This window comes from Raphanus sativus, chromosome 6, assembly GCF_000801105.2.
Source record: "Raphanus sativus cultivar WK10039 chromosome 6, ASM80110v3, whole genome shotgun sequence".
Taxonomy (NCBI): Eukaryota; Viridiplantae; Streptophyta; class Magnoliopsida; order Brassicales; family Brassicaceae; genus Raphanus; species Raphanus sativus.
Genome location: NC_079516.1, coordinates 51719121 through 51742964, shown reverse-complemented (window position 1 = coordinate 51742964; position 23844 = coordinate 51719121). Strand labels below are relative to the sequence as shown.

The 23844-nt window shown below is 35.4% G+C and overlaps 6 protein-coding genes across 9 annotated transcripts; 4 read left to right on the top strand and 2 right to left on the bottom strand.

Moving 5' to 3' along the window:
• Positions 1 to 243: 243 nt before the first annotated feature.
• LOC108812811 (mitogen-activated protein kinase 20) lies at positions 244 to 3912 on the top strand. Of its 4 annotated transcripts, none has more exons than XM_056987831.1 (10): positions 244 to 626; positions 1034 to 1442; positions 1521 to 1648; positions 1726 to 1785; positions 1872 to 2021; positions 2104 to 2471; positions 2563 to 2664; positions 2734 to 2888; positions 2969 to 3463; positions 3604 to 3912. In XM_056987831.1, the coding sequence occupies exons 1-9, from the start codon at positions 594 to 596 to the stop codon at positions 3436 to 3438; spliced, it is 1875 nt and encodes a 624-aa protein (XP_056843811.1). In that variant the 5' UTR covers positions 244 to 593; the 3' UTR covers positions 3439 to 3463; positions 3604 to 3912. The 4 variants fall into 4 exon arrangements, with proteins under 4 accessions (XP_056843811.1, XP_056843812.1, XP_056843814.1 ...); XM_056987832.1 differs by having other exon boundaries at positions 3594 to 3912; XM_056987834.1 differs by having other exon boundaries at positions 3561 to 3912.
• A 2936-nt stretch (positions 3913 to 6848) lies between these two features.
• LOC108809835 (transcription factor PAR1-like) lies at positions 6849 to 7458 on the top strand. The gene has a single exon (XM_056987830.1). The coding sequence runs from the start codon at positions 6910 to 6912 to the stop codon at positions 7258 to 7260; it is 351 nt and encodes a 116-aa protein (XP_056843810.1). The 5' UTR covers positions 6849 to 6909; the 3' UTR covers positions 7261 to 7458.
• A 791-nt stretch (positions 7459 to 8249) lies between these two features.
• Positions 8250 to 9168, top strand: LOC108837712 (peroxisomal and mitochondrial division factor 1). Its single transcript, XM_018610734.2, has one exon. The coding sequence runs from the start codon at positions 8250 to 8252 to the stop codon at positions 8643 to 8645; it is 396 nt and encodes a 131-aa protein (XP_018466236.2). The 3' UTR covers positions 8646 to 9168.
• Positions 8646 to 9168, top strand: LOC130495441 (peroxisomal and mitochondrial division factor 1-like). The gene has a single exon (XM_056986814.1). The coding sequence runs from the start codon at positions 8646 to 8648 to the stop codon at positions 9141 to 9143; it is 498 nt and encodes a 165-aa protein (XP_056842794.1). The 3' UTR covers positions 9144 to 9168.
• A 463-nt stretch (positions 9169 to 9631) lies between these two features.
• LOC108810953 (uncharacterized) lies at positions 9632 to 10548 on the bottom strand. Its single transcript, XM_018583022.2, has 2 exons — positions 9827 to 10548; positions 9632 to 9727 (listed from the first exon to the last, which is right to left on the bottom strand). Exons 1-2 carry the CDS (start codon positions 10382 to 10384, stop codon positions 9632 to 9634), a joined length of 654 nt encoding a protein of 217 aa, XP_018438524.2. The 5' UTR covers positions 10385 to 10548.
• Positions 10549 to 10666: 118 nt separating this feature from the next.
• On the bottom strand, positions 10667 to 12584 carry LOC108809901 (taxadiene 5-alpha hydroxylase). Its single transcript, XM_018582038.2, has 3 exons — positions 11492 to 12584; positions 11223 to 11410; positions 10667 to 11137 (listed from the first exon to the last, which is right to left on the bottom strand). The coding sequence occupies exons 1-3, from the start codon at positions 12465 to 12467 to the stop codon at positions 10841 to 10843; spliced, it is 1461 nt and encodes a 486-aa protein (XP_018437540.2). The 5' UTR covers positions 12468 to 12584; the 3' UTR covers positions 10667 to 10840.
• Positions 12585 to 23844: the final 11260 nt, after the last annotated feature.

The window sequence follows — 23844 nt, the reverse complement described above, 5'->3', positions numbered from 1 at the left end:
AAAAATGAATAGCAACTAGAAATTGTAAACTCGAACATAAAGAATATTATCAACAGTATATTTATCAGATAAATGAATGGAAATAAAGATCCCCAAACTAATAATGATTTGGTCAATAATGTGATAACCCAACCCTTTATCAAAAAAAAAAAAATAATAATGTGATAACCCATAGGCCATATAGAGAGATAAATAGTTTTCTTTAGTTTTTGGTGGGAGAAAAGCAGCAGCTCACCAAACCATTAAAACTCGTAATAGTAATAACTCTCTCTCTATCTCTATATATAAAACCTCTATAGATTCCATCCATCCTCTTATCTCTCTCTTCTCATTCTCTCTATCCCTTGTGTGTCGGTGATCAGATCTCCCCTCTCGATTCTCTCTCCCCTCCCTGCCGACGAAACCGTGCGTTCGAAGCAAAGCCGGAGGAATCGAGAGGTGAATGAGAAATTGGCCCGCGATTCTGTCTCTGTCGGTGAAGGTTCCCGGAGCAGAAGCCTCGCGATTCTGGAGCAGTTCTCGGTGGGGCCAATGCGGCTGATCTGATCCTCCATCAATCTCGAAATTTTGATTGAAATCTGGAACGATCTCTCATGATGATGCAGCAAGATCCTCTGCGTAAAAAGGTCAAGACTTTTATTTCCTTCTGGTTTAATCTTTGTTTGTTTCCTGTCTTAAAGTTGCCGTTTTGGGCAATTCTGATATCTGTTTTGTGTGCTCAACCGTTACAAGTGTCGAAACAACAACGCATCTTGTCCTAATTGTGTTGTTAAAGCGATTTTGATTTCTCTATTCACGATTTTTTTTTTTTTTTTTTTTGCATTTTGGCCTTGTTCCTTTAATTAGCATCAGATTCTATCCTTCATTCTGTCACGTGTCTTGAGTCTTTTAACCGGTGTAAGTTGGTTCATCGTGGTTGTCTCTGTTTGCTCTTATGGCATTGTAGTTCAGAAGGCTTTGGAAGTAATCTACCAATTGATGTCTTACGTTATGTGTCCTAGTTTCTGACTTCGAATTGCTATCTGTGTAACAGAACAATCTGGAGACGGAGTTCTTTTCTGACTACGGGGACGCCACCAGATTCAAAATCCAAGAAGTGATCGGCAAAGGAAGCTACGGAGTCGTTTGCTCTGCCATAGACACCCTCACCGGCGAGAAAGTAGCCATTAAGAAAATACACGACATCTTCGAGCACATATCAGACGCCGCGAGGATTCTGCGCGAGATAAAGCTCCTCAGGCTCCTGAGACATCCGGACATAGTCGAGATCAAGCACATCATGCTCCCTCCTTCGAGAAGAGAGTTCAAAGATATCTACGTTGTGTTTGAGCTCATGGAGTCTGATCTTCATCAAGTTATTAAAGCCAACGATGATTTGACTAAAGAGCATTACCAGTTTTTCCTGTATCAGTTGTTGCGTGCTCTCAAGTACATTCACACAGGTATAGTAGTCCCCATTGAGTTTGGTCTATGTGTGATAATAATAATCTTATGATGCAATTATGATTTTTTGTTGGCAGCTAATGTCTACCACAGAGATCTGAAGCCAAAGAACATTTTGGCGAATGCAAACTGTAAACTTAAGATTTGTGATTTTGGATTGGCGAGAGTTGCGTTCAATGATACCCCCACAACAATCTTCTGGACAGTACGTTTTGCTACAAGATGGCTTTCTCTTCTCTTAAACTAAGTTTGTATTACATACTCATCAAATACATTTTACAGGATTATGTTGCTACAAGATGGTATAGAGCTCCTGAGCTTTGTGGATCTTTCTACTCCAAGGTGCTTGCTTCACTTGTTCTCTATATAATAAACATCTTGTTGTATTACTGTGAGCTAACTTTTGGTGGATTTGGCTTTTTTTGTAGTATACACCTGCAATTGATATCTGGAGTATAGGCTGCATTTTTGCGGAAGTGTTGATGGGAAAACCACTTTTCCCTGGGAAGAATGTGGTTCACCAGCTTGATCTTATGACTGACCTGCTTGGGACACCTTCCCTTGACACCATCTCCAGAGTACTACTGATCTTCCTTCTTAGAAACATAGTGTATTGAGTTTTCTGCAAAATCTTGAAAGCAAAGAGGACCATTGATACAGGTGAGGAATGAGAAGGCGAGGAGGTACTTGACAAGCATGAGGAAAAAGCCACCTATTCCGTTTACTCAGAAGTTCCCAAACGCAGATCCTCTGTCTTTGAAGCTGTTGGAGAGGCTTCTTGCTTTCGATCCAAAAGACCGACCAACTGCTGAAGAGGCGCTTGCTGATCCATATTTCAAAGGATTAGCGAAAGTGGAGAGGGAGCCTTCATGTCAGCCCATTACGAAGATGGAGTTTGAGTTCGAGAGAAGAAAAGTCACTAAAGAGGATATCAGAGAGCTAATATCTAGAGAGATACTTGAGTACCATCCTCAGCTGCTAAAAGATCACATGAACGGAGCTGATAAAACCAATTTTCTCTATCCAAGGTCCCTTAATATATCTATATGGTTGTATCTCTCTGATTAACCATTGTGTTTACACCAAATCCCTGACATTTGTTTTTTTTTAACTGTACAGTGCTGTTGATCAGTTTAGGAGACAGTTTGCACATCTTGAAGAAAACAGTGGCAAAACTGGCCCTGTTGCACCTCTAGAAAGGAAACATGCCTCTCTTCCCAGGTATATTTTTCTCTTTCTTTATGTAATAATGTCTTATTTGAGTTCTGATTCTCTGTTCTATGCTTTCAGATCAACAGTTATACACTCAACCACAGTTGCACGAGGAGGACAACCGAAATTTATGAACAACACAAACACATTGAGCCCTGAAACTACTCAAAACATTCCTCTTAATCATCATCATCATGCTGCAGCAGTACAAGCACAGCAAAGAAACCTCTCAGGTAAACTTTTAATCCATCAGCAATAGTTTTTCAAAACCAAACTCTATAAACAGCAACCATCTCTCTCTCTATTCAAGCAGCTGCAAAACCAAGCACATTCATGGGTCCAGTGGCGCCTTTTGACAACGGTAGAAGCAGTAGAGATGCATATGACCCGAGATCATTCATCCGCAGCACTACCAGTACTACTCTTCCCTTTCAACAGCAGTCTGCATCAACAGTCTCCATGGGAAGGCAACAAGAGAGGAGAACAACAACAACAACCATGGAGTCTGAGAAGCAGGCAAGACAAATACATCAGTACAATAGATACGTCGCACCAGATGTAGCCATCAACATAGATAGCAACCCGTTTGTCATGGCTCGAACCACTGGAATGATGCACAAGGCGGAAAACATGAGTGTTGATCACCGGATCATAATCGATACGAATCTGTTACAGGCGACAGCAGGAATAGGAGTTGCTGCGGCGGCTGCGGCAGCCGCTCCCGGTGGTTCTGCTCACCGGAAAGTTGGAGCTGTTCGGTACGGCATGTCAAAGATGTACTAGAAGTCTTAGATCACACAGGAACATCGTATGTTTTTCTACTTCTGTCATAAAAGAAAAATTGTCTTTTAGACACAAAACTATAAATATGAAATTTCTTCTTTTTTCTAAATATTTCCCGACAGATAAATAAATGGATGTTATATTCTGACATATAGAGTTGGACAGGGAAGGTTCTGATTTTTCTCACGTCTAAAAAGAACCGACGGCTACAGAGGATGTATCAGCGTGGACTGTGGGTGCTAATGATGATGGATGTTTCATGGCAGCAACCGATGCATGTGGTAGTGGGAGCCCATTTCACAGAGAACTTTGTTCTTCCAAAGTCAAAGAAAGCTGCTTTGTCACTTGATTGTATCTGTAGCCAAACAATTGGTGTGTATGTATATATTTTGTTGTATAGAATCTGAGTTGTTTAAATTAAATAAATTTGAGAATTTTCTTTTAAAGATATTAATATAAATTAATTTGAGGATATTTTGGTTATCATTTTTAGGTTCCTAACACTAAACTATTATTATTGTTGATAAAAAAAACACTAAATTATCTTTTACAGCAAAAAAAAAAGTGGAAGTAAGTAAGAAAAAAACACATGTAAATACTTCAAAACTGTACATCCCACTCCGACTGCAACCAAATGAGGCTAAGAAAGGAGACAAATAACGCTTGCGGTGGGACCACAATCACTGTAAACGTTGTCCCAGAGAGCACCCACCATGATGGACCCAGCTGTTTGGCCCATTTCTCCAGCCTTATAGTAGAAAATAATTGTAGTATTATGTTATGGCTAAAACAGCTCTCTTTGTAAAGAAAACGTATTTTGTCCTGTCTCAACTCTTAACCAAAACGGCAAAACGGTTTTACTTTGTAACAACAACAAAAATGGTAGTAGTAGTAGTAAACATTCCAACTCTCCTACATGTGAATATTTACTTTCTTTTTATGTCTTCTAAAAAAGTGTTTTGAGACTTTTGGAAATAGCTAGTGAAGAAGAAAAATTAACACAAAGGGCATGGAATTGATTATTCCAAGATGAATGTGAAAGCTGTCTGAGAAGGGGAAAAAACTGAAATTGAAATCCTCATCAGTGTGTTATTTTTGTAACATTATTTAATCTAAATTGATATACATAAATACATAGATACTCCTATAATTGGGTAAGTGTCAGTTTGGTAGATGGTGAAATGCCAAAAGCCCCCGATTCTTTTGTAAACTCTCAATCCCAAGAAACCAAACCCCTATCTTCGTCCCCTCCTTAGAAACATATTTATTTACATCTCTTTTTAATTTACTAAAAATATTACTCCTATAAAATATAATTGCACACTAATTTTCAATTTCATCTTAATTACATATTATGAAAATTAATCAAATTATTTATTTAAAGATCGAAACCCAAATCATCCTAATGTTTAAGGTACAAAAAAACCATCACAAAATGGTTTATAATCGGTTTATAAAACTTTAGAGTTTTAAATTTTAGAGTTCATAAGGAAAAATATCGATTTTGAGATTAGTTTAACTTTACTAAAGTTGTATGTGTAGACATTACCGGTCCTGAAAATACGAAGAAATATGAAGGCTAGAAACAAATTGGAAAGTAAGGCCTGTTTATTATAGATTCTTTTATTACATATCTTAAAAAACAATCCCAAATATCACATCCTTAGACCATCCGCAACGGTAGAATGATGTGAATCCTTAGCTCAAAAAAAAACATTATAAAATGACGTGGGTTCCACTTTTTTGGTTTTGGTGCCCAACAAAACCTCTTGGAATCTTTTTCTAAGGATCAATTCTTGGTCGGAACGTTACTGTGCGCGAGCTTAAGAGCTCTGTGATTGGCCCTTTCTCTTTTTTTTTTTTTTTTTAAATTGAAAAAAATAATAATAAAATAAGGTAAAAGTTACCTGGGTTATCGAACCAAACGTGATACTCCGTTGCTGCTGCTCTTACAAATGAAATATATATTATTTTATGTTAAATTCATTTTCTCAAATCACGAAATATCTGCCTCTAGTTTTGAATGTACTATTTGATTTTTAATGGAGTGGGGACCTAGGAGAGTGCCATGTGGTCACCATGCCTGTGGATCTTAGGAGCAAGTAGTAGATTAGATCCTACATTGCACGAACCACCTCACTATCTCTTACTAGAGTTGAGTATCTATTTGATCTCGATCTATCTCATCCACCTCAATATATTACAATTACAGTCTGTATATATATTCTCTTGTATCATCATCGGTGTATGCATATAGAGAGGGGCACATGGGGATGGGGCTTTGAAAGATGGAGATTTACATGTGAGTGCACATGTCTTGTGCTTCTCTCTCTCTCATTTGCCTTCTCTTTGGGCTTTCTGTGTAGGTCCCCTATTCTTCACTCCCTTGTTCCTATGCACATGTCGAACTGGTTCATTCTCCTTCTAATCACGCACCACCCGCTGCCTTCTCGCGCGTGATGTCTCTTTTTTTTCTTAATGGTCTAGTCCGTACTGTCCTGCGTAGTTACTACTACAACTTGCTAGAATTAGGGTTTATCAACTTATTTCTTGAAAAATGATATAGTATCTTATTCTATTCAAGTTTACACAATTATAATCCTTAAATTCTGTTAAACTTCGGAAGAGGTGAGAAAATAAGTTACTTTTAAGGTTGATACAATAAAAATGCCACTTTGCTGAAACTTAATCGGTCTGTTGTAGCAACACATATCCTATACAATACAAAGTTATGCTGAGTCTTTACTATATTAATGGGGGTGATCCACTTAAATGAGTGACACCGACTTATCAAACTAACAAAATCCAATTTAGATGTGAGCATGATCCACTTAACTGAGTGACATGGTCACTAAAGTCTAAATTTGTCGACATGGCGCGTGAAAAAAAACAAGTCTCATTTGCAAGATCCAACTCCATGTAACTGTGTAAGAAAAAAGAACCCCCACAATCCAAAACACGAGGATGATAAAATATACTACTATAAACCGTACGAATGGACCAGTTTTGTTGGCAATATTAACTTTTTCTGAAGAAAATATTAACCTTTTTAAAAATTCTTTCTTATATAAATCTTCTTGGGCTTTTTTAATATTAACCATTTCTCGTTTACTAAATATAGATTTTTAATCAAATTTCAGTTTAAACAAACCAAACCGAAATCGTCCTGACAAAAAAAAGAGTTTTTAGAGACAATATATTATCGGTTTGGTTTGATTTATTAAGCTCTTTGTTTTATTTTTGGTTGCAAATGCTCGGTCAGGACGACTTTTCGGTTTGGTTATAACCAAAGAAGAGTAGGATTGAACCAGTCAAAGATTTTAACAGTTAACATCTTGTCCACTAATTCTATCATCACTCATATATATAATATACATTTACACATGCACTTTCCAGACTTCATTATTCTCTCAAATATCATTCCTCTCTCTCTCTCTCTCTCTCTCTCTCTCTCTCTCTCTCTCTCTCACAATGGAGAAAGCTTTAGCAACTCCTGACAACACTATATCTCTTTCACCGTCGTGCTCAGCCACCGTGAAATCACCTGCCGCTGGTTTTGAACGCAGAACCAAAAGGAAATTGTCGCAGATTAAGACAAGCGTGTGTGTGTCCGGTGAAGAAGAAGATGAAGAAGAAGAGGTAAAGGAGAAGATTGAGGTGTTGCAGAGGATTATTCCAGGAGGAACGGCGCTTGGTGTAGACGCGCTATTTGAAGAGACAGCTGGTTACATAATGTCTCTACAATGTCAGATAAAAACCATTAAAGTCCTCACTTCATTTCTCCAACGTTTAGATAAACAAGATATGAAGTTCGGAGGCTGAAGATGACACCAAGATTGTTCTTCTTCTCCTTTCTTTCGATTAAGAAAGTGTTTTATTTAATTTCATTTTAACTCCTTTTCGATATGGCTTTTAGCTTTGATATATGAGGAAAGAGATCTGAGTTTTTTTTCGTCGAAATCTTTCTCTTTCAGTAAGACAAAATCAAAGTACTGATTAATTTAACCCGGTTCGTAGTAATGAGAAGTATCGATTGCCACATACTACTATATATAGTATTTATTGACAAAAAATAATTACTACTAATGTAGGGAGTGGACATAACTTAATAGTAGTTGTATTTAGTTGGAGGCAATATAGAAATTAAATTGAATCACGAGGTAGCACTTGCATTTGAGATTTGGCATTAATGATATTGAGCAAGTTAAAGTTGTTATACGTGGCCCAATTTTAAATTTGAATGATCTCATATCACATGCAAAATTTCCAATCCGGTCAACATTTATTTAGCTTAAGATGAACATTTGAGATCCGTTGTCCATCTGTCCAAGACTTAGCTCATGTGTGATATTCATTTTTTTTTGTAAGAATGTGTGATATTCATTGTACGCATACAAGACGATCTATTTATTCGTGTAACTTGTCACTAGAGCTGCCATATACACCACAATAAATAAGATCACGCTATAAATGTTTCAGAAAATGTATAGAAATAATTACCTAAATAAAATAAAAGCTAGTCTTCTCGCTGCCATTAAATGAAGCTGTTAGTTATACTTTAAACTCTTAAAAGACTCGCATAGATTCATGGATATGTTAAGTAAAGGTTGTAATAAATCTGATCATATAAAACCACAAAATAATCTGTTAATTAATGCTACCTGACTAAATAATCAATAATGCAATTAGTTTATATTCTAATGGGCTTGATATATATGGGCCTGGGCCTATTGATGACTGGATATATTCAAACTCCATTGCGCGAAGTACATTGTTTCTAAAGATCAATGTCAACGGCGGACGAGATCGCCATGGACGATCGGGCTGAGAAGGCGATGGTCAACGACGAAACGGAGAAGGAGAAGAAGAAGAATCGTGAATTGACACGTGAGAATGGGGAACTGAAGGAGAAGGCAGCGAGATTATCGGGAGAGATCGAGGAGATGAAAGGCGTGGAAGCCGAGATGAAACAGAGCTTCGAAGAGATGGAGACGGATATCAAGCAGCTAGAGGAAGAGAAGAAGGGTTTAGAGACTGTGTCGGCTCGAGCCGTGGAGCTCGAGAGCGAGGTGGAGAAGATTCAGGAAGATCTCGTCAACGCGTTGAGAGACGGAGACGAGAGGGAGCTGGAGTTGGAGGAGCTGAAGAGAGAGCTGATGGAGAAAGGAGAGAGCTTTGAGAGGTGTGAGAAGGAAGCGGGGAGTTAGATGGAGAAGAAAGGTAGGGACTTGGAGAGGAAAGTAGGGGTTTTGGAAGTGAGGTTGATGGAGGAGAGGAGCAAGAAAGTTAGGGTAGAGGAGGAGATGAGGGAGAAGGGTAACGAGAAAGAGGGAGAGATCGAGGAGCTGAAGAGGAAAGTCTCTGACTTTAAAATGGGTTTAGTGAAGGGTATGATGGAGCTGGAGAGATTGGAGGTAGAGAAGAAGCTAATAGAGGAAGATTTGAGTGAGTCGCAGATAAAGGAAAAGGATTTGGAGCTGAGGAAGGAGGAGTTGTTGAAGAAGGTGGGTGAAGCTGAGAAAACACTGCTTGTGTTGAACGAGAGGATCATGGAGCCTACTAATGGAGTCAGAGACATAAAGGATGGTGGCCAGAAATGCTCCTTGGAAGGACAATTGCATTGGCCAGTTGTTGCTGCTGGTTCGGTTGGAGCTTTGGGTTTGGTTGCAGCGACAGTGTTTGTATGCTACTCTAAACGTACATGATTCAATAATATTGAGAGGTTTAACTTTTTGCAGTTTCGCAGTCATATAGATGCCATGGTTTTGCCTGGCTTTGATTTCGAGTTTGGTGATGTTTTTCATTGTTGGATATGTTTTGTTTGTTTGTTTGTTTGTTTAATGAATCGTTGGCTTTTAGGCGATGAATGCATTTGACCTCGCTCTATCATCACAACTAGGTTCTATTAACTGAATCACAAAGAGAAACTTGTTGCTAATAGTTTTCTGACAGTACGGAATGCAGATCCTAAGCATTGTTTGTAAACTGTAAAGCCAAGAAAATGAAGAACATGAACACCTTACTAGTAGGAAACCATATGAATATGTGGCTCTGGCATCTGGATGTAGTACTATAGTGCTTATGCTTTTATATCTTGTTTACTGCAAAGATCTATTCATTGCAGATTAGGATTAGTTAGCAAAAGACCAAACTCTTGATTTGCTCTAGGTCAACTTCTCCTGGTGCCTTTTTTCTATGAATCAGCAGCCCGGAGAAGCTCAAGGAGTCCGCAGCAGTTCCTCCACGAAGTTAGTTGCTGCACGCGTTGGTTAAGGCGCAGTAAAGGCATCTGAAAAATATATAGTGTCTTAGTAAACAGACGAGAGCTACAACTGATTTGTTGCTTATAGAGAGAGAGAGAGAGAGAGAGAGAGAGAGATTTGCAAACCTGGTTTTCATCTTGATGGGTTGCAGGTTCTTCCACATGAGCTGAAAGGGGTAGTAAAGACCCGTCAAAGTAATAACTGGAAAGGTCAGAGTCACTGGATGAGTCATCAATATCATCTTTTGAATCTGATGATGACCTGACTCCTTCAAGTATTACAGAAGAATTTAAATCCTCTGCGCCTAGATCGGCAATCTCGCTGCTATCATTCGTACTATGGAACTCTACATTTGCTTGCTCTGTTTCTGCAGGAGTGTCTTCTTGGAACTGTAGAACCATCTCTTCAGACTTGTTCAGATATGGGAAGCTGTTGTTCTCCGCTACCTTTGGTCTCAGGCCGCTATTACGTCTAAAAAGCTCTAGAACTTCCTCGTCTTCCATTTCATATTCACCGACATCATGATCTTCAAAGTTAACAGTCTGTGAGTCAGATGGATCCTTAGAGCCTTCTACTGGTGTATCCCTGATCCTTTCATCTTCCTTATCACTCCTTTTCTCCTCAGTTGAGCTGCTTACTTCTCCAATGGTCTTCTCCTCCTCGTATTCACCTACCTTTTCCATTCCTCTTCTGGTATGCTAAAGCTCTCTTTACTTCGAGCTTCTACGGTTTGAATCTTTTGCCGGCGTAAAGAGCAACTGCGTTCACAGACTCGAGCTATCTAGAAGGTTACTTTATATTTTAGTTGCAATGTCATTGTTCAAACACACAAAGAAGATAAAGAAGAGGAAAAGGTATAAACTAGGATGAAAAGTTTGAAGAGTAGGTGAGAGGAAAAAAAAAGAATGACTGATGGACCAAAGAAGTAGATGTGCACACAGTTGTTTTGACTAGTTGGTTCGCTGTGGAAAAAGCAAGCCATGACAGCGTTTAAAGACAGCAACTCTCAGAAACAGAACATGGAAGACAATAAATTGAATCAGTTTCATATAATATTGTGTTTCAAATGAACAAATATTTGTTTTTGAATATTTTGCATACATACAGACTACAACATACTCATGGCTCTGTTCATCCTATCATGACACCTTGGGAGATATTTTGATTGGCATTCCTAGTGATGGAAACGGGAGAGGATCCATGCTGATTGTCTCATCTGGATGGACTAAGGACCAATCATAACGTGTCACAACGAAATGCAAGAAAACGAGGATGCTGACTTTTGCTAGTTGGTGACCTGCACAAAGCCTTGGTCCTCCTCCAAATGGAAGATATGTATATGCTTGTACTGGCTTATCAAACCTTGATGGATTAAAACTCATTGGATCTTCAAAAATCTCAGGATTGTAATGAGTTCCATATGTTGTCCAAAGTATCTGCACGCAAAACCAGAAGGTGTTTCATTAGTATTTTCTAGATTTTAGAGACTGGAAAGGATCTAATAGAGATGATGTGTTTTACCTTCCAGCCTTTAGGGATTGTGAAACCTCCATAGTCAATATCAGCAACTGCTTTTCTGAAGGAACCAAAGATTGGAGGGGATAATCTCATTGTTTCACGAACAACTTGCCAGCTATACTTCATCTTCTTCACATCTTCCACCGTCAGGTACTCTCCTTCCCCTTTGTTTGCTTTTATTTGAACATGTTCTGAGATGAATCAAGAAGAGTTGATTATGATTTTGTCTTTGCTTATATGTTATGAGATTCTTTCTTTTGTTTGTTACTTACCTTGGAGGAGAGTGTCACGGCAAGTTGGGTGCTGAGCTAACATCTTGAAAGTCATGGCCATGGCGTAAGAGGTTGTGTCATGAGCTGCAAACACTAGCAAAACCATATTATCTACAACCTCTTCTTCTGTTATCTCTCCTTTGATCAACCCTTGCACTAGCCTTGAGAATAGTGTTGTGTTTTGTCTCTCAGCTTCTTCTTGTTCCATTTCTCTTTTCTTCTCCCTAACCTTCTCAACCAGCAATGTCCCTATCTCCAGCCTAGCTTTCTTCGCTCTACCAAAACTAGAACAAGGGAACTCAACAGGCAAAGCGAAAACTCCTTCTAGAACCCTCTCAAAGATCTCCAACATCCCAAGCTCCACTTTGATCCCATACAAACACTCAAAGACTACAGTAAACGTGAGAGCTTTTGTTGAACGGTAGAGACTAATCTCTTCCTTGCCTCTCCATTCGGTTTCAAGATGAGATCGAACGGTGTCACATAGCTTAGGTACTAAGGACTCTAACCCATTGTAGCTAAGGCTATTAGCTACAATCCCTCTAAGGACTCGATGCTTCTCGCCTTGCTTAGCCATGATGCAGTTCATGCCCATTAGCTGAACAGAAGAAGAAGGCCATGAGCTCACCACTAAGCTAAACTCATTAGACAATATTAGTCTATTGGCTTCAGCTCCATTGACTACTATTGTTGGTGATCCCATGATTTTTGTCTTGAAGATGTTTCCATGTTTGATGATTCTTGGATTTACGAAATCCTCAAACAATCTGTTGTTTTTCTGAGCTTTGTAGAACTCCATTGTTTCGCCCATCCATGGAAGCCCCATTTCTCCAGGAGGAAGCTTCTTCTTGTGCTGCTGCAGCTTCTTTGATGTGAACTTGTGAGGTTTCTTGCGGAAGAAGAAAAGTGTGCTGGAGATTGTTGCAGCTATGCATAAGAAGACCCATGAGAGAAGGAAGTTTGGTTCTAGAGCCATTTTTTGTTTTTGTTTGGTTACTTAATTAACCAATTGTTGATAACCAAGTTGTGCAGGAATCTGGATTATGAGCTGAGTATTTATATAAGTGGATATTTTTGTGAATGTTAAGGTCAAACCCAAGTGAGATTATTCTATTTTTCTTTCTGTGTTTAGACTTTTTTGGGTGGCTCTGACACATGATTGATTTTCAAGATACAGTTCCTTAAGAGCTCAGGCTGCGATATCTTTTTCATTTTTAATGCAACAGACGGTGATACTAAACATGTTATGCAGAAGATGCAATATGAATACACATGTACTAAGGTGATTATGGAATTAAATATGAATATAACTCATGTTTCCTTAAATAGAAATCATTATTGAAGTAATAGTTGGCCATATCAAAATTAGTTGGGCTCATTTTCTCTAAAGACTAAAGTAGTAAATCTTCAAAGAAACTATAGTATTTCCATAGCATGTATGTTCTTACATTAAACAGAAATTTGAGATAAATAAATCCCAATACTTTTCCTCAGCAAAAACACAAAAATAAAAAATTAGAAGACAAAATCTTATGGTATATTTTTTTTTTTGTAACACATGTTATGGTATATCTAAGAACGGCTAGTTGGTGGAAAAAAAAAACAAATTATTGCTAAACATTTCTAGATTTATTGGTCTATGCCACATGGAAATAATGTATCTTCGCATCTCTAAAAATTTAGCAATTCATGTTTGTAGATCTACTATGTGTATTATCTACAAATAATTTAGATCTAAATATATTACTTAAATTTACAATACAACTAACAAAATTATATATTTCTTAACAACTAAACAACTATAGGTTGACTTTTTAATGTTTTTGTTGAATTTTGAGTGAGACAGAGAGAGAGACAGTTGCATGTGCTTGGGAGTTGGAATATGCTATACCCAAGACTGTAAATGAATGTATAACATATGAATCTGATCCGCATAATCCCCCTCTTAAATGATTTCATAATATTTTATGTTCTTGTGTTCATAGTAATAGCACAGTATAGTTTAAATACACTTGCTGAAGAGATGTTCCATTAGATTTATACCATTACTGGAAAATGAAATTATACGCGAATCCCTAAAGATCTGCTGTGGCCGGCTGCTTCTGTTATGTCCAAGTTACGTCGCAATCTGCGCGGTTTAGTCACATCTTAGTTAAGGTTTCTAGTACGTGCATAATGGATTAGTTCTCTGTCTCTGTGTATACTTTAGGGAATTTATCACGCTCGAACGTTGCATTGTTCTCAAAGTGATAAACTGTATGAACATTATTGGTTGGTTCTTGAAATTTAATCACTTAATTTTTCATGGCATTGTTCATGCATCTAAGATAAAATTATATATGATTGATAGAAGAAATGATAGTGTAGAATAAGTAAATAACGAATAACTGGTTAAGACGTCGCTTTTAATAGATTCCTTCTTAATATATAGTGCATGTATGAGCAATATCAAAAGAATATAAAAACGTTTACTAATTAATCTTGTAGCGGCACTAAGCATATGTGATGCTACTTTACGTCGTCGGTTTGCAGAAAAAAAGTAATTAATTAACTTAAAAACTATATAAGAAAGAATCTTAGTTTTAATTATTCACATTATGCGATTATCTTAAGCTGTGATTTGTCTCGTGAACTATAATTAGAAGAGTAGCAGCCGCAAGAAATGGTGGTGGTGATGATGATGGTTGACATTGACAGTAACAATTATACAACGTTATGATGGTCGTCAATCATCATCAACGGTTTTGTTTTATATATGACCAGTTAGCGAACCCTACTAAATTACATATTAATAATTCAGAACGTTTTACTCGAAAAATGCAATTAGAACTTTTACATATAGGCACTACACGCATATATTATTGTTTTGTGTATATTTGTTAGTTAAGACTTTGATTCTTTGAATGGTGGGGATTTTTAATTTACTATGTTTGGTTGGATCTCTTTGAACGCTTGGAGTCAAACTTGTCCGTCTAAAGTTTGATTTTACTGTTTACCATTTCTAATAGATTACATTAGGGGTTGACAAAAAATCCAAACCGAACCGAACCAACCAAACTGAAGTTACACCGAACCAAACCAAACCGTGTTTTTAATGTAATTCAATTGGTTCATGTTTTACTCAACCCGAACGGTTTGGTTTGGTTCGGGTTTAAACCGAACCAAACCGATAATCCAATATATATATAGTAAAAATATATATGATATATATATGTATTAACATATTGTAAATTTTAGTTAAAGTTTCGTTTTTTATTTTTTCATAACTTTCATATCTTTAAAAAATATAAATACGATTCAAATAATACTATTATATATAAAATCATGTAACATAAGTTTTTATATTCTCACTCTATCATTTATGAGTTGATTATTTTTTAATAAAAGTATAAAACTGATGCCTTCATATTTTATAACCAACCGAACTACACCGAACCAAACTAGACCATAATAATGTAAACCGAACTAAATCTAAACCAAACCAAACTGAACCGAACCGAATTAAACCCAAACCGAACCCAAACCAAAGCTACTTTGATTTTAATTGGTTTGAGTTTTATAAAACCCAAATTATCCAAACCAAACCAAACCAAACCGAACCCGAAACTAAACCGAAATGCCCACCCCTAGATTACACCGCTTTACCACGTAGACAATAAGGAGATATACTTGTTTGGCACAAAAATTCACTTTGATATTACTTTGACCTATCGTTCGGTTGATTTTGGAAAATCACATAAATCTCCATATTCTTCCAGAAAAAAAATTGTTTCAAAAACATATTTTTATACCTTTTCAATACTCCCTCTGTTTTTAATTGTAAGTAGTTTTGGTTAAAAGCACAAATATTTAGGAGTTTGTTGTGAAACTGTGTTTTATTATTGAATCAAAGTGTTCCTTATATAGGAAATACACGGCGACATGGGCCTAAATACAATGGGCCATAAACGGGCCAAGATTACAAGTAAATATCTAATGGGCTGGACATCCATAAACATAATATTCATAACACTCCCCCTTGGATGCCAGAACCATATAGAGCTTGTAGTGTGCTTAATGTTGCCTCATTAAAACCTTACTCGGAAAACCCAGTGGGACAAAACCGAAGTGAAGGAAAAAGAGTACAACACACACTACTCCCCATGTTCTGGACCTCCGTTCTTCAAGTCTGGCGCATGGACAATTTGATGGTTTAGCTTCATGGGCGCCAAGTCTTGAACTGGTCCTTCTGTTGCCACGTCCCAAACGGATAGGTAGACTTCATAGATGTGTAGTTGGTGTAGACATGGTGAAGAAGTCGGCTAACATTTCTCATGACTGAACTTGTAGTACTTTGTGCTTCTTCATCATTCTCCAAATGTGTATAACCTGTTTGAGACCTTGTATAAACCTGTAACATTTATTAAAACCAAATAGTCCCTTTTCTTTTGGGTTTGGTTAGTATAAATCAATCTCAAACTTTTAGTTCCTTAGAAGGCAACTTAGGATATATTGATCATGTCCTATTGTCTCATGTTCGGACATGCCAAATTTATCTAAGTAAAGTGCCAATAACACTTATGGCAGGGGACGTGTATGGCTTTAGTATCAATGTCTTATGGTCTGAACATATCCATAAATCTTATCCGACCTAGTATGGCTTGCCATATCAAGGCGCCAATCATATCAATACATTTCTTTTGGTCGGATGTGCATAAGTCTTAAAAATACTTATGTAAAATCTTTCCTGGACCAAGGACACATGCCTTGTCCATAGCCATACCACGATTTGAATATAGTGGTCACTGGAACCGGTTTAGTCGGAACAGGATCGAGGGGATCGAGCCGAAACGGGGCCGGAACAAGAGACTGAGATGATTACATGGTCCATCTTTCTTAGATAAATTTCGACCATGAATGCCTTAGTATATCCATGATCTACTCGGATCATGCTATGTCCATTCTGTGTGTCCCGTTCATAGATTTTGACCAAACTCTTCATGAACCTTCTTTATTATATGTCCATAACTTGTTCATGAATGGCTATCATGCTATAATTTGATGTTCATCAAAACTAAGCCACTTTTGGATCAATATGCCGTTCCCTTTACTATGGACGTTTCAGGTCGGACAAGACCGAAGGGAACGGATCAGAACGGGCTGGACTAGAACCAAGATGATTAAGGTCGAACTAGGTTGGACGTGATCCTAGTTGATATGGGTCTTTGGTCGTGAATCTGATGGATTCATCCTCTTATTCTCTTTTGACCATATCACATTCTATTCTTGGTACTTTGGATCATAGATCTCAATACATATTCATGGCTATCATCTCCACTATAGATCATTGTATTCTTATCATAGCCTGTCCAAGAATCAATCGATCTAATCATCCTTTCTTTAAGTATGAACACAAGGAATTTCCTTCATAATATATGCATGGAGTGTTCAGGGACGTTCTTATAGAACTCCTTTCACTAAGTATTACTTAGTCTTATCCTTTACATGCATTATATGCTTTATATGCAGCTGCCTTTCGTTTCAGTCCATGAATAGCTTAGGAACAAAACTATTCTATGAGAATTTCTTTTCTCATCTTTCTGATACTCTTATCATTTCTTTATCCAGTGATCAATCATGCTGCTTACTACATTTCCCTTTTCTTATATCCAGACCTTTATCACTTTCGGATTTGTAGTAGCATCCACCACATAGGAGTATATCTACTTATAATCTGTTCCTTGGTCTTTGTGAGTATCCTTGTGTAATAAAGCCATTCCTTGAATGCTTTAAATAGGAATATGAACACCTTAGTCCATGTCTCACGATTTCTTTTCCTTTCCCACACAGGACCGATTTTTCACTGGTTTTATCTTATCAGATGGTGTTTCTATATATGGCCAATACACCCATCTCTTTTATAGATTCTTTGAATCTTTCTTAAACCCCCACAGTTTCTTTTAGTCTATGAATGCATTCTTGTATTCTCGTGGGTTATGATCCTCGCTTATATCTTTTAAACTCAAGTGCTATTTTCTTATGCATCTTTTTCTTTTGTGTATGTATGTGTCGACACTTCTTTTATAGTGTTCCATTATGTTCCAGACATGAACTAATCGATTAGAGATTTCATTCTTACTAAGAACCTTTATTACCTTGCAGTTTGGCGTCCCAAACTACATGGTCTGGTATCTTAGATGTTCAGCTGCGCAGCCTTATCTAAATGTCTGGTCTGGTTTCCCTTATGACCTCAGATATGTCTTTTATTTGCACCTTTCTTTTTATTTCCGAGGTTCCTTATCTTATGGAACATATTGGTCAATCTTTAGACTCTATAGCAACTTGATTATGTCTCTTCTAGGACATTAATTTCGTGGTGCTTAAGCTGGTATGACTTAGTCATTCTTTTTCTTTTCTTTTCGGGTCTAATTTGTCTGGCATTCTTTTAGCTAGCTTTGTATGATCTTTCTTTGGACGTCTTAAATCATATTCTCTGGTCCGAGGATCTTGCCAAGACAAGGATGGTTAATACCATTCCATTTCTTTATACTTGTACCAGCTTATTTCTTTCTCCCCCTGATGTTGGATAGTCGGATTTAATCATGCAATCCGTAAACCTGACCTTAATCTGATCACCCATATTTGGCTCAAGGTTTCTTATAAAATCGTGGGAGAAAGCATTCTCATATCCAACATATATTCCCAATCTTATCTCATCTTTTTATGAGGTTCCATCCTAGACGGCACATATTATTGTGGTGGTCTATACATAATCTCTTAGGATGGTCTATGTCTGGATCATGACCCTTTATCATTCTTAGATGGGAATATCTATGCTCACTTTATATGGCTTGATGCATATTATTATTACATGTAAATCCATGTGATCCCAAGCATTAGCTAGTGATCTTTGTATCACAAAGAATTCGGCCAAGTTCTATCATGGTCATAGACCATGTCACTCGGATTTTTAGTGTTGTTCATGGACCACGGGAGTGTCATTTCTCCCCCTCATGAACATGCTATAAATATTTTAGATGCTTGGAACATTATAGCCTATTGAGTTTCCCTTGTGTACATGTTACACAACGTGAGATTCTATGGGATAACTCTTTTGTGCCTTTTTCGATATCAATCTTTGCATCAATTTTAAAGACCTGGATGGCTAGTCCAGTCATGCCATAAAGTGTATAAAATTTTGTGGTCAACCTATCTGGTTACCTAGGCCTTTTTGCCTTTATCATACTGATCTTTTAGCATAGTTTAGATCAGTTGGGAGTACAGTCTGGACCATTTTTATGCCTTGGGTGATTTTTACTTTCTTTATAATCTTAAGGAATTTATATTTCTTTTGCCCATTGGTTCAATGCGGAAACCATTTATTTTTAAAACTTTATAACTCAATGGGTCTTTTATTAGGTGTATATAATGCCTTGGCCGAGTGACTATACTCTTATTTATAAACTCATATATACTCTTATCCATATCATAGAGTTTTGATGTCGAGATTTTTTTCAAGGCATCTGAAGTCTCATAATCCATCTGATCATTTTCTTTTTCATGAGTTTCATACTCTATTTGATCAGTATGGTCATGATCCATGTCATCTTCACCATCTCGGTAAGCCATGTTGGCTTCCGGATTTTTCTTCAAACTCTCTATGTAAAGCTCATACAAGTGCTTTGGAGTTTGGCAATTATTTGCCCAGTGATTACCCATACCACATTTTTGACACAAAAAAGATTTTATTTAAGGTTTAAAAGACACACTTCGACCTCGACCTCGACCACGGCTAAAGCCGGGTGTGGTACTGCGGCCTCGTCCTCGCCCATGTGTCTTAAATGTGTCACGACCTCGTCCATAACCTTTCCCACGGCTAGGGCCGGAATGGTTGTTGTGCTGGACGAGATTACTTTCTTTCTTAGGCTCCAAAGTCAGCCTAGAAATGTCGGGTAATGATTTTGTACCAGGAGGTCTCATCTCACTGTTTCTCATTAATAACTCATTATTGGTCTCAGCCAATAGTAAATAGGAGATCAAATCAGTATAGGTGGTGAAACCTCTTTCTCTATACTGCTGTTGCAGTAACACATTAGAGAAAGTCTTGTTCAGTTACTTCTTCACCACATTGTTTCAACATTGAAACTATCTTAAACAGAACCGAGTTGTATTCATCCACAGACTTATAGTATTGAAATCTCAGGTTCTTCCACTCAAATTTTTATCCTTTGGTAATAGCACCGTTTTATGGTGATCATATCTCCGCTGTAAGGCGGTCCAAAGTTCTAGTGGATTTTCTTTACTGGGGTACTGATTTCTTTAGACTCTCATTTAGATGGTGGCTAATAACTAATATTGCCACGTATCAATCTTTCTCGTTTGGCAATATCGCCTTCTGTGATTCATTCACCAAGTCCTTTTGACTTTAGGATAACCTCGGTATCTAGTGCCCATTTTAAATGATTATCTCTTTAGAGATTTAGGACAGCATAATCCAAGTTGATTTTCGACATCTCATATTGTATATCACTCAATCTTTATAAGAAAATCAATCATATAAATCGTGTGATCAAGCAAACAATCGAGTTAATGATTTCCTAATAAACAAGTCACACGGCTTAGATATATGTCTAAAATATAAAGTTTTTCTTTTTATAGAACGTTTCTGAAAATATAAATTTTCTGAAAATAGAAAGTTTCCCTTTATAGTAAGTTTCTAAAAATAGAAAGTTTCATTTTATAGTAAGTTTCTAAAAATAGAAAGTTTCCTTTTATAGTAAGTTTCCTTTTATAGTAAGTTTCAGAAAATAGAAAGTTTCCTTTTACAGTAAGTTTCAGAAAATAGAAAGTTTCCTTTTATAGTAAATTTCTAAAAATAGAAAATTTCATTTTCTAGAAATATTCTGAAATCATAAAGTTTTTTTTTATAGTAAGTTTCTAGGATTTATAAGAAATCGATCATAATTATGTTTTAGGAGATGATCAACTTCAAAGTTTAAAATCGATTTGATCATTCAGATCAATGATGTTTTCGAGATTCAGCAAGCCATTGAGGCTGTGATTTTAATTGATTAACAATCTCATATCGAACTTTAGGTTTAAGAGCTCCGATTTACTCATGGATGGGTTTGGACTTATTGATCTAGGTTGTTAGGGATTTTGCAAGATTTTAATTGTCATAACCTTTAACATCAAACCAAATTCGATTGTTTGTGTTCTCTTTTAGAGTTTCAGACAGTTTACCTTTGTTTAGAGAAGATCTGAAACCGGACCACCAAGAGAAAGAGAGATCGTAGATGGATTAGGGTTTTGACGGCACAGCTTAAAACGGGAGGTGAGCGCGCGTCTGAAATCGGATTGATGTGACGTTTGCGGCACTGGATTCTTCTCGTCGAGATCTTCAAATTGATAGGTTGATCGTCATCTGAGTCCTTACGGTTAGAGAGATATGACAGTTTGAAGTTGCAGCCGAAATTAGGGTTTTAGGTCACTTGACGGCGCGTCTTAGAATAGCGATTGAGAGCGCGTCCGACGTCAGATAGAGTCGAGGCTGACGGCGTTGGATTCGTCTCGTCAAGAGCTTCAATTTGATATGTGGCTCGTCGTCTGGATCCTTACGGTTGAAGAGAACGAACTGTTTGAAGTGGCGCCGTCAATTAGGGTTTTTGAGGTAGCTCGGGATTTCAGAGTTTCGTGCTGATAACGTGTTGTGAAACTGTGTTTTATTATTGAATCAAAGTGTTCCTTATATAGGAAATACACGGCGACATGGGCCTAAATACAATGGGCCATAAACGGGCCAAGATTACAAGTAAATATCTAATGGGCTGGACATCCATAAACATAATATTCATAACAGAGTTGTTATTTTTTAAAACAAAATTATTTAATCAATCAGTTCAACCAATTATTAAAAACCTAGCATTATTTCATTGGTCATACAATATCCAATAAATGAAAAGTTACATTGAAATATGTAAACTACTTACATTATAAAACAAACTATTTTTGCTAAAACTACCTACAATAAAAAACAGAGGGAGTATATTATTTAATGAAAATTTACAAACTGAAAAAAAGTTAATAAAGTCTATTAAATTTCTATTGGCTAAAATTTATAGAAAATTGTTATTTACAAAAAACAATTCGTTTACAATCAAATTTTAATGCGTTATTTAATATATGTAAAAACTAGGTGATTTTCCCGTGCTCATGCACGGGTATAAATATTTATAAAGTAAATATTTGTAATAATTTATTAGTAATTTAGTTTTAATTCTGATTATTCTATAATTTATTTAAATCATATCATATTGTTTTACTTAGATGTGTGATTTTGGATATGTAATATATGATTAGTTTGATTATCACTTTAGTGTATTAGATATCATCAAATTCTTCGAATTCAACCATGGTATTTTTGTTCTAAATATATTAAAATTATGAATAATTTGTGATTTTAATTTGGATTGATTTTCCCTTAGATATGTATATATATATATATATATTTAGTAATAATATTATATATATTTTTGAAAATCAAATAAAAAACTTAAGTGTTGGTCTATTCATAATACATAAATAAATATAACAATAATTTTTTGAAATCTCATAAATATATTTTTTACAAAATAAATAAATATTGGTACGGTTTGAAGCATCCTTTAATTTATATGTATAAAATAAATACACATTACTATAAAATAATATGTTCTTTATTTTACTTTTGATTTTATATATAATAAAATTGAATAGTCTAATTACTCATTTTGTGGATAGGGTGACATATATTCTTTTATATTAAAGTATAATTATTTTTATTTTTAATAATCCAATTAGATTGTTTATCGCATCAATTCAGTTTTTCATCTTAAATGTATAAATATATTTTTTGTAATATATTATAACAATTTGTCATTTTTATTTTCTTAAAATATTTAAAAAATAAAGAAATAATCAGTAGAAAGTTGCATAAAAGAAAATAACGGATAAAATTTTTAATCTCATAAACGCATATTGGTATTTATATAATTAAAATATTTTTAAGTTCTAAGTAATATTATAACTTAGATTTATAAAAGTAAACTGAAAGTTATTTTAAATAATCTTAAATATATTCTTGAATATAATAATTCAGATTTTCTTATGTACTTTTATTATAGGTATATTGGATTGTACAAATATAAGGGGAAAAGGAAAAAAAGCAAACTATATATTAAGTAAAACATAAATTTTTAATTGTGGCAAAATATAATATTTTAGTTTATTAAAAATTTTAGGATTATATTATTTAAAAATATTTTTTGTAATTTCTTGTTCAAAATATGCTTGTGATAAAATTAGTTGTCATAAAAATATCAATTAACGTTTAAAAATAAATATCAGTTCTTTTAATTTTTTCTTCAGAAATTATTTTATATAAGTAAAAAAAAATTATAGACATTTTTGTTAATTATAAAATATTAATATTCAATAGATTTTATAATAATGAATAAACCATTTCAATAATACTAATTAAAATACTTCTATTTAACTATAGGTATATTGGTTTATCTAATCAATTTTTTTGTGTAACTATTTGAGAAAATATAAAGACATAAGGAAAATATTTTTATTACTTTGGAAATATTTTTTTATTGGTTAAGGTTGTGTTTTAAAGGGAATATCTATTTTTCTAAATATCAAAATTATTTTTGTTAACTTTCCTTTTTTATGAAAGCACATTATATATAAATATATTCTCTTAATTTAAATTCGTTTTTTTTAATTTTAAGATGTTTTTAACTATATATGTTCACTATAAAGGAAATTTCTAATTAACAGAAATTATTTGAAAAAAGGAAAATCGATTTTAATATAATAATTATATATAATATTTTTAATTTATTAAGGGTGTGATCGTAATCAACCATCGCAAGAGTTAATGTGAGCGCGACACATAGGAAACTGACTTCTCAAATAATATTATAGAGATTTTAAAAAATTATCTTTTTAAAACAGATGTAATATATTTGTTGTGTTATTATAGACGCAAGAAGAATAAGTTGGTGATCAAGATTGATATTTTGGGTTGAGTTTTTTTTTGTAGTTTTGAAATATCCATAATGTTTATATATATATATATATATATTTTTTGAACTCGTGCTAACAAAAATCATCGTAAATCATATGTCCCTAAGAGCATCTCCAATGTACACCTCTATTTTTTCCTCTAAAATAGAGCAACTCTATTATAGAGGTGGATTTGCTCCAATGTATGCCTCTATAATAGAGTTTCTCTATTTTAGAGGAAAATATAGAAGAATTCTACTTTTTGTCTCTATATTTAGAGATGGAAATAGCATATCTCTATATTTTCCTCTATAAATAGAGGA

What these genes read in the sequence shown, in the direction of transcription:
- LOC108812811 (XM_056987831.1), top strand. Translation starts at nt 594, where the DNA reads ATGATGATGCAGCAAGATCCTCTGCGTAAAAAG. An exon ending in ACCAATTTTCTCTATCCAAG is followed by an intron (nt 2,472 to 2,562) that starts GTCCCTTAATAT and finishes TTAACTGTACAG; the next exon opens with TGCTGTTGATCAGTTTAGGA. An exon ending in ACAGCAAAGAAACCTCTCAG is followed by an intron (nt 2,889 to 2,968) that starts GTAAACTTTTAA and finishes CTATTCAAGCAG; the next exon opens with CTGCAAAACCAAGCACATTC.
- LOC108809835 (XM_056987830.1), top strand. Translation starts at nt 6,910, where the DNA reads ATGGAGAAAGCTTTAGCAACTCCTGACAACACTATATCTCTTTCACCG.
- LOC108837712 (XM_018610734.2), top strand. Translation starts at nt 8,250, where the DNA reads ATGGACGATCGGGCTGAGAAGGCGATGGTCAACGACGAAACGGAGAAG.
- LOC130495441 (XM_056986814.1), top strand. Translation starts at nt 8,646, where the DNA reads ATGGAGAAGAAAGGTAGGGACTTGGAGAGGAAAGTAGGGGTTTTGGAA.
- LOC108810953 (XM_018583022.2), bottom strand. Translation starts at nt 10,384, where the DNA reads ATGGAAAAGGTAGGTGAATACGAGGAGGAGAAGACCATTGGAGAAGTA. An exon ending in CCCATCAAGATGAAAACCAG is followed by an intron (nt 9,728 to 9,826) that starts GTTTGCAAATCT and finishes TATATTTTTCAG; the next exon opens with ATGCCTTTACTGCGCCTTAA.
- LOC108809901 (XM_018582038.2), bottom strand. Translation starts at nt 12,467, where the DNA reads ATGGCTCTAGAACCAAACTTCCTTCTCTCATGGGTCTTCTTATGCATA. An exon ending in CCGTGACACTCTCCTCCAAG is followed by an intron (nt 11,411 to 11,491) that starts GTAAGTAACAAA and finishes GATTCATCTCAG; the next exon opens with AACATGTTCAAATAAAAGCA. An exon ending in CAATCCCTAAAGGCTGGAAG is followed by an intron (nt 11,138 to 11,222) that starts GTAAAACACATC and finishes TTTTGCGTGCAG; the next exon opens with ATACTTTGGACAACATATGG.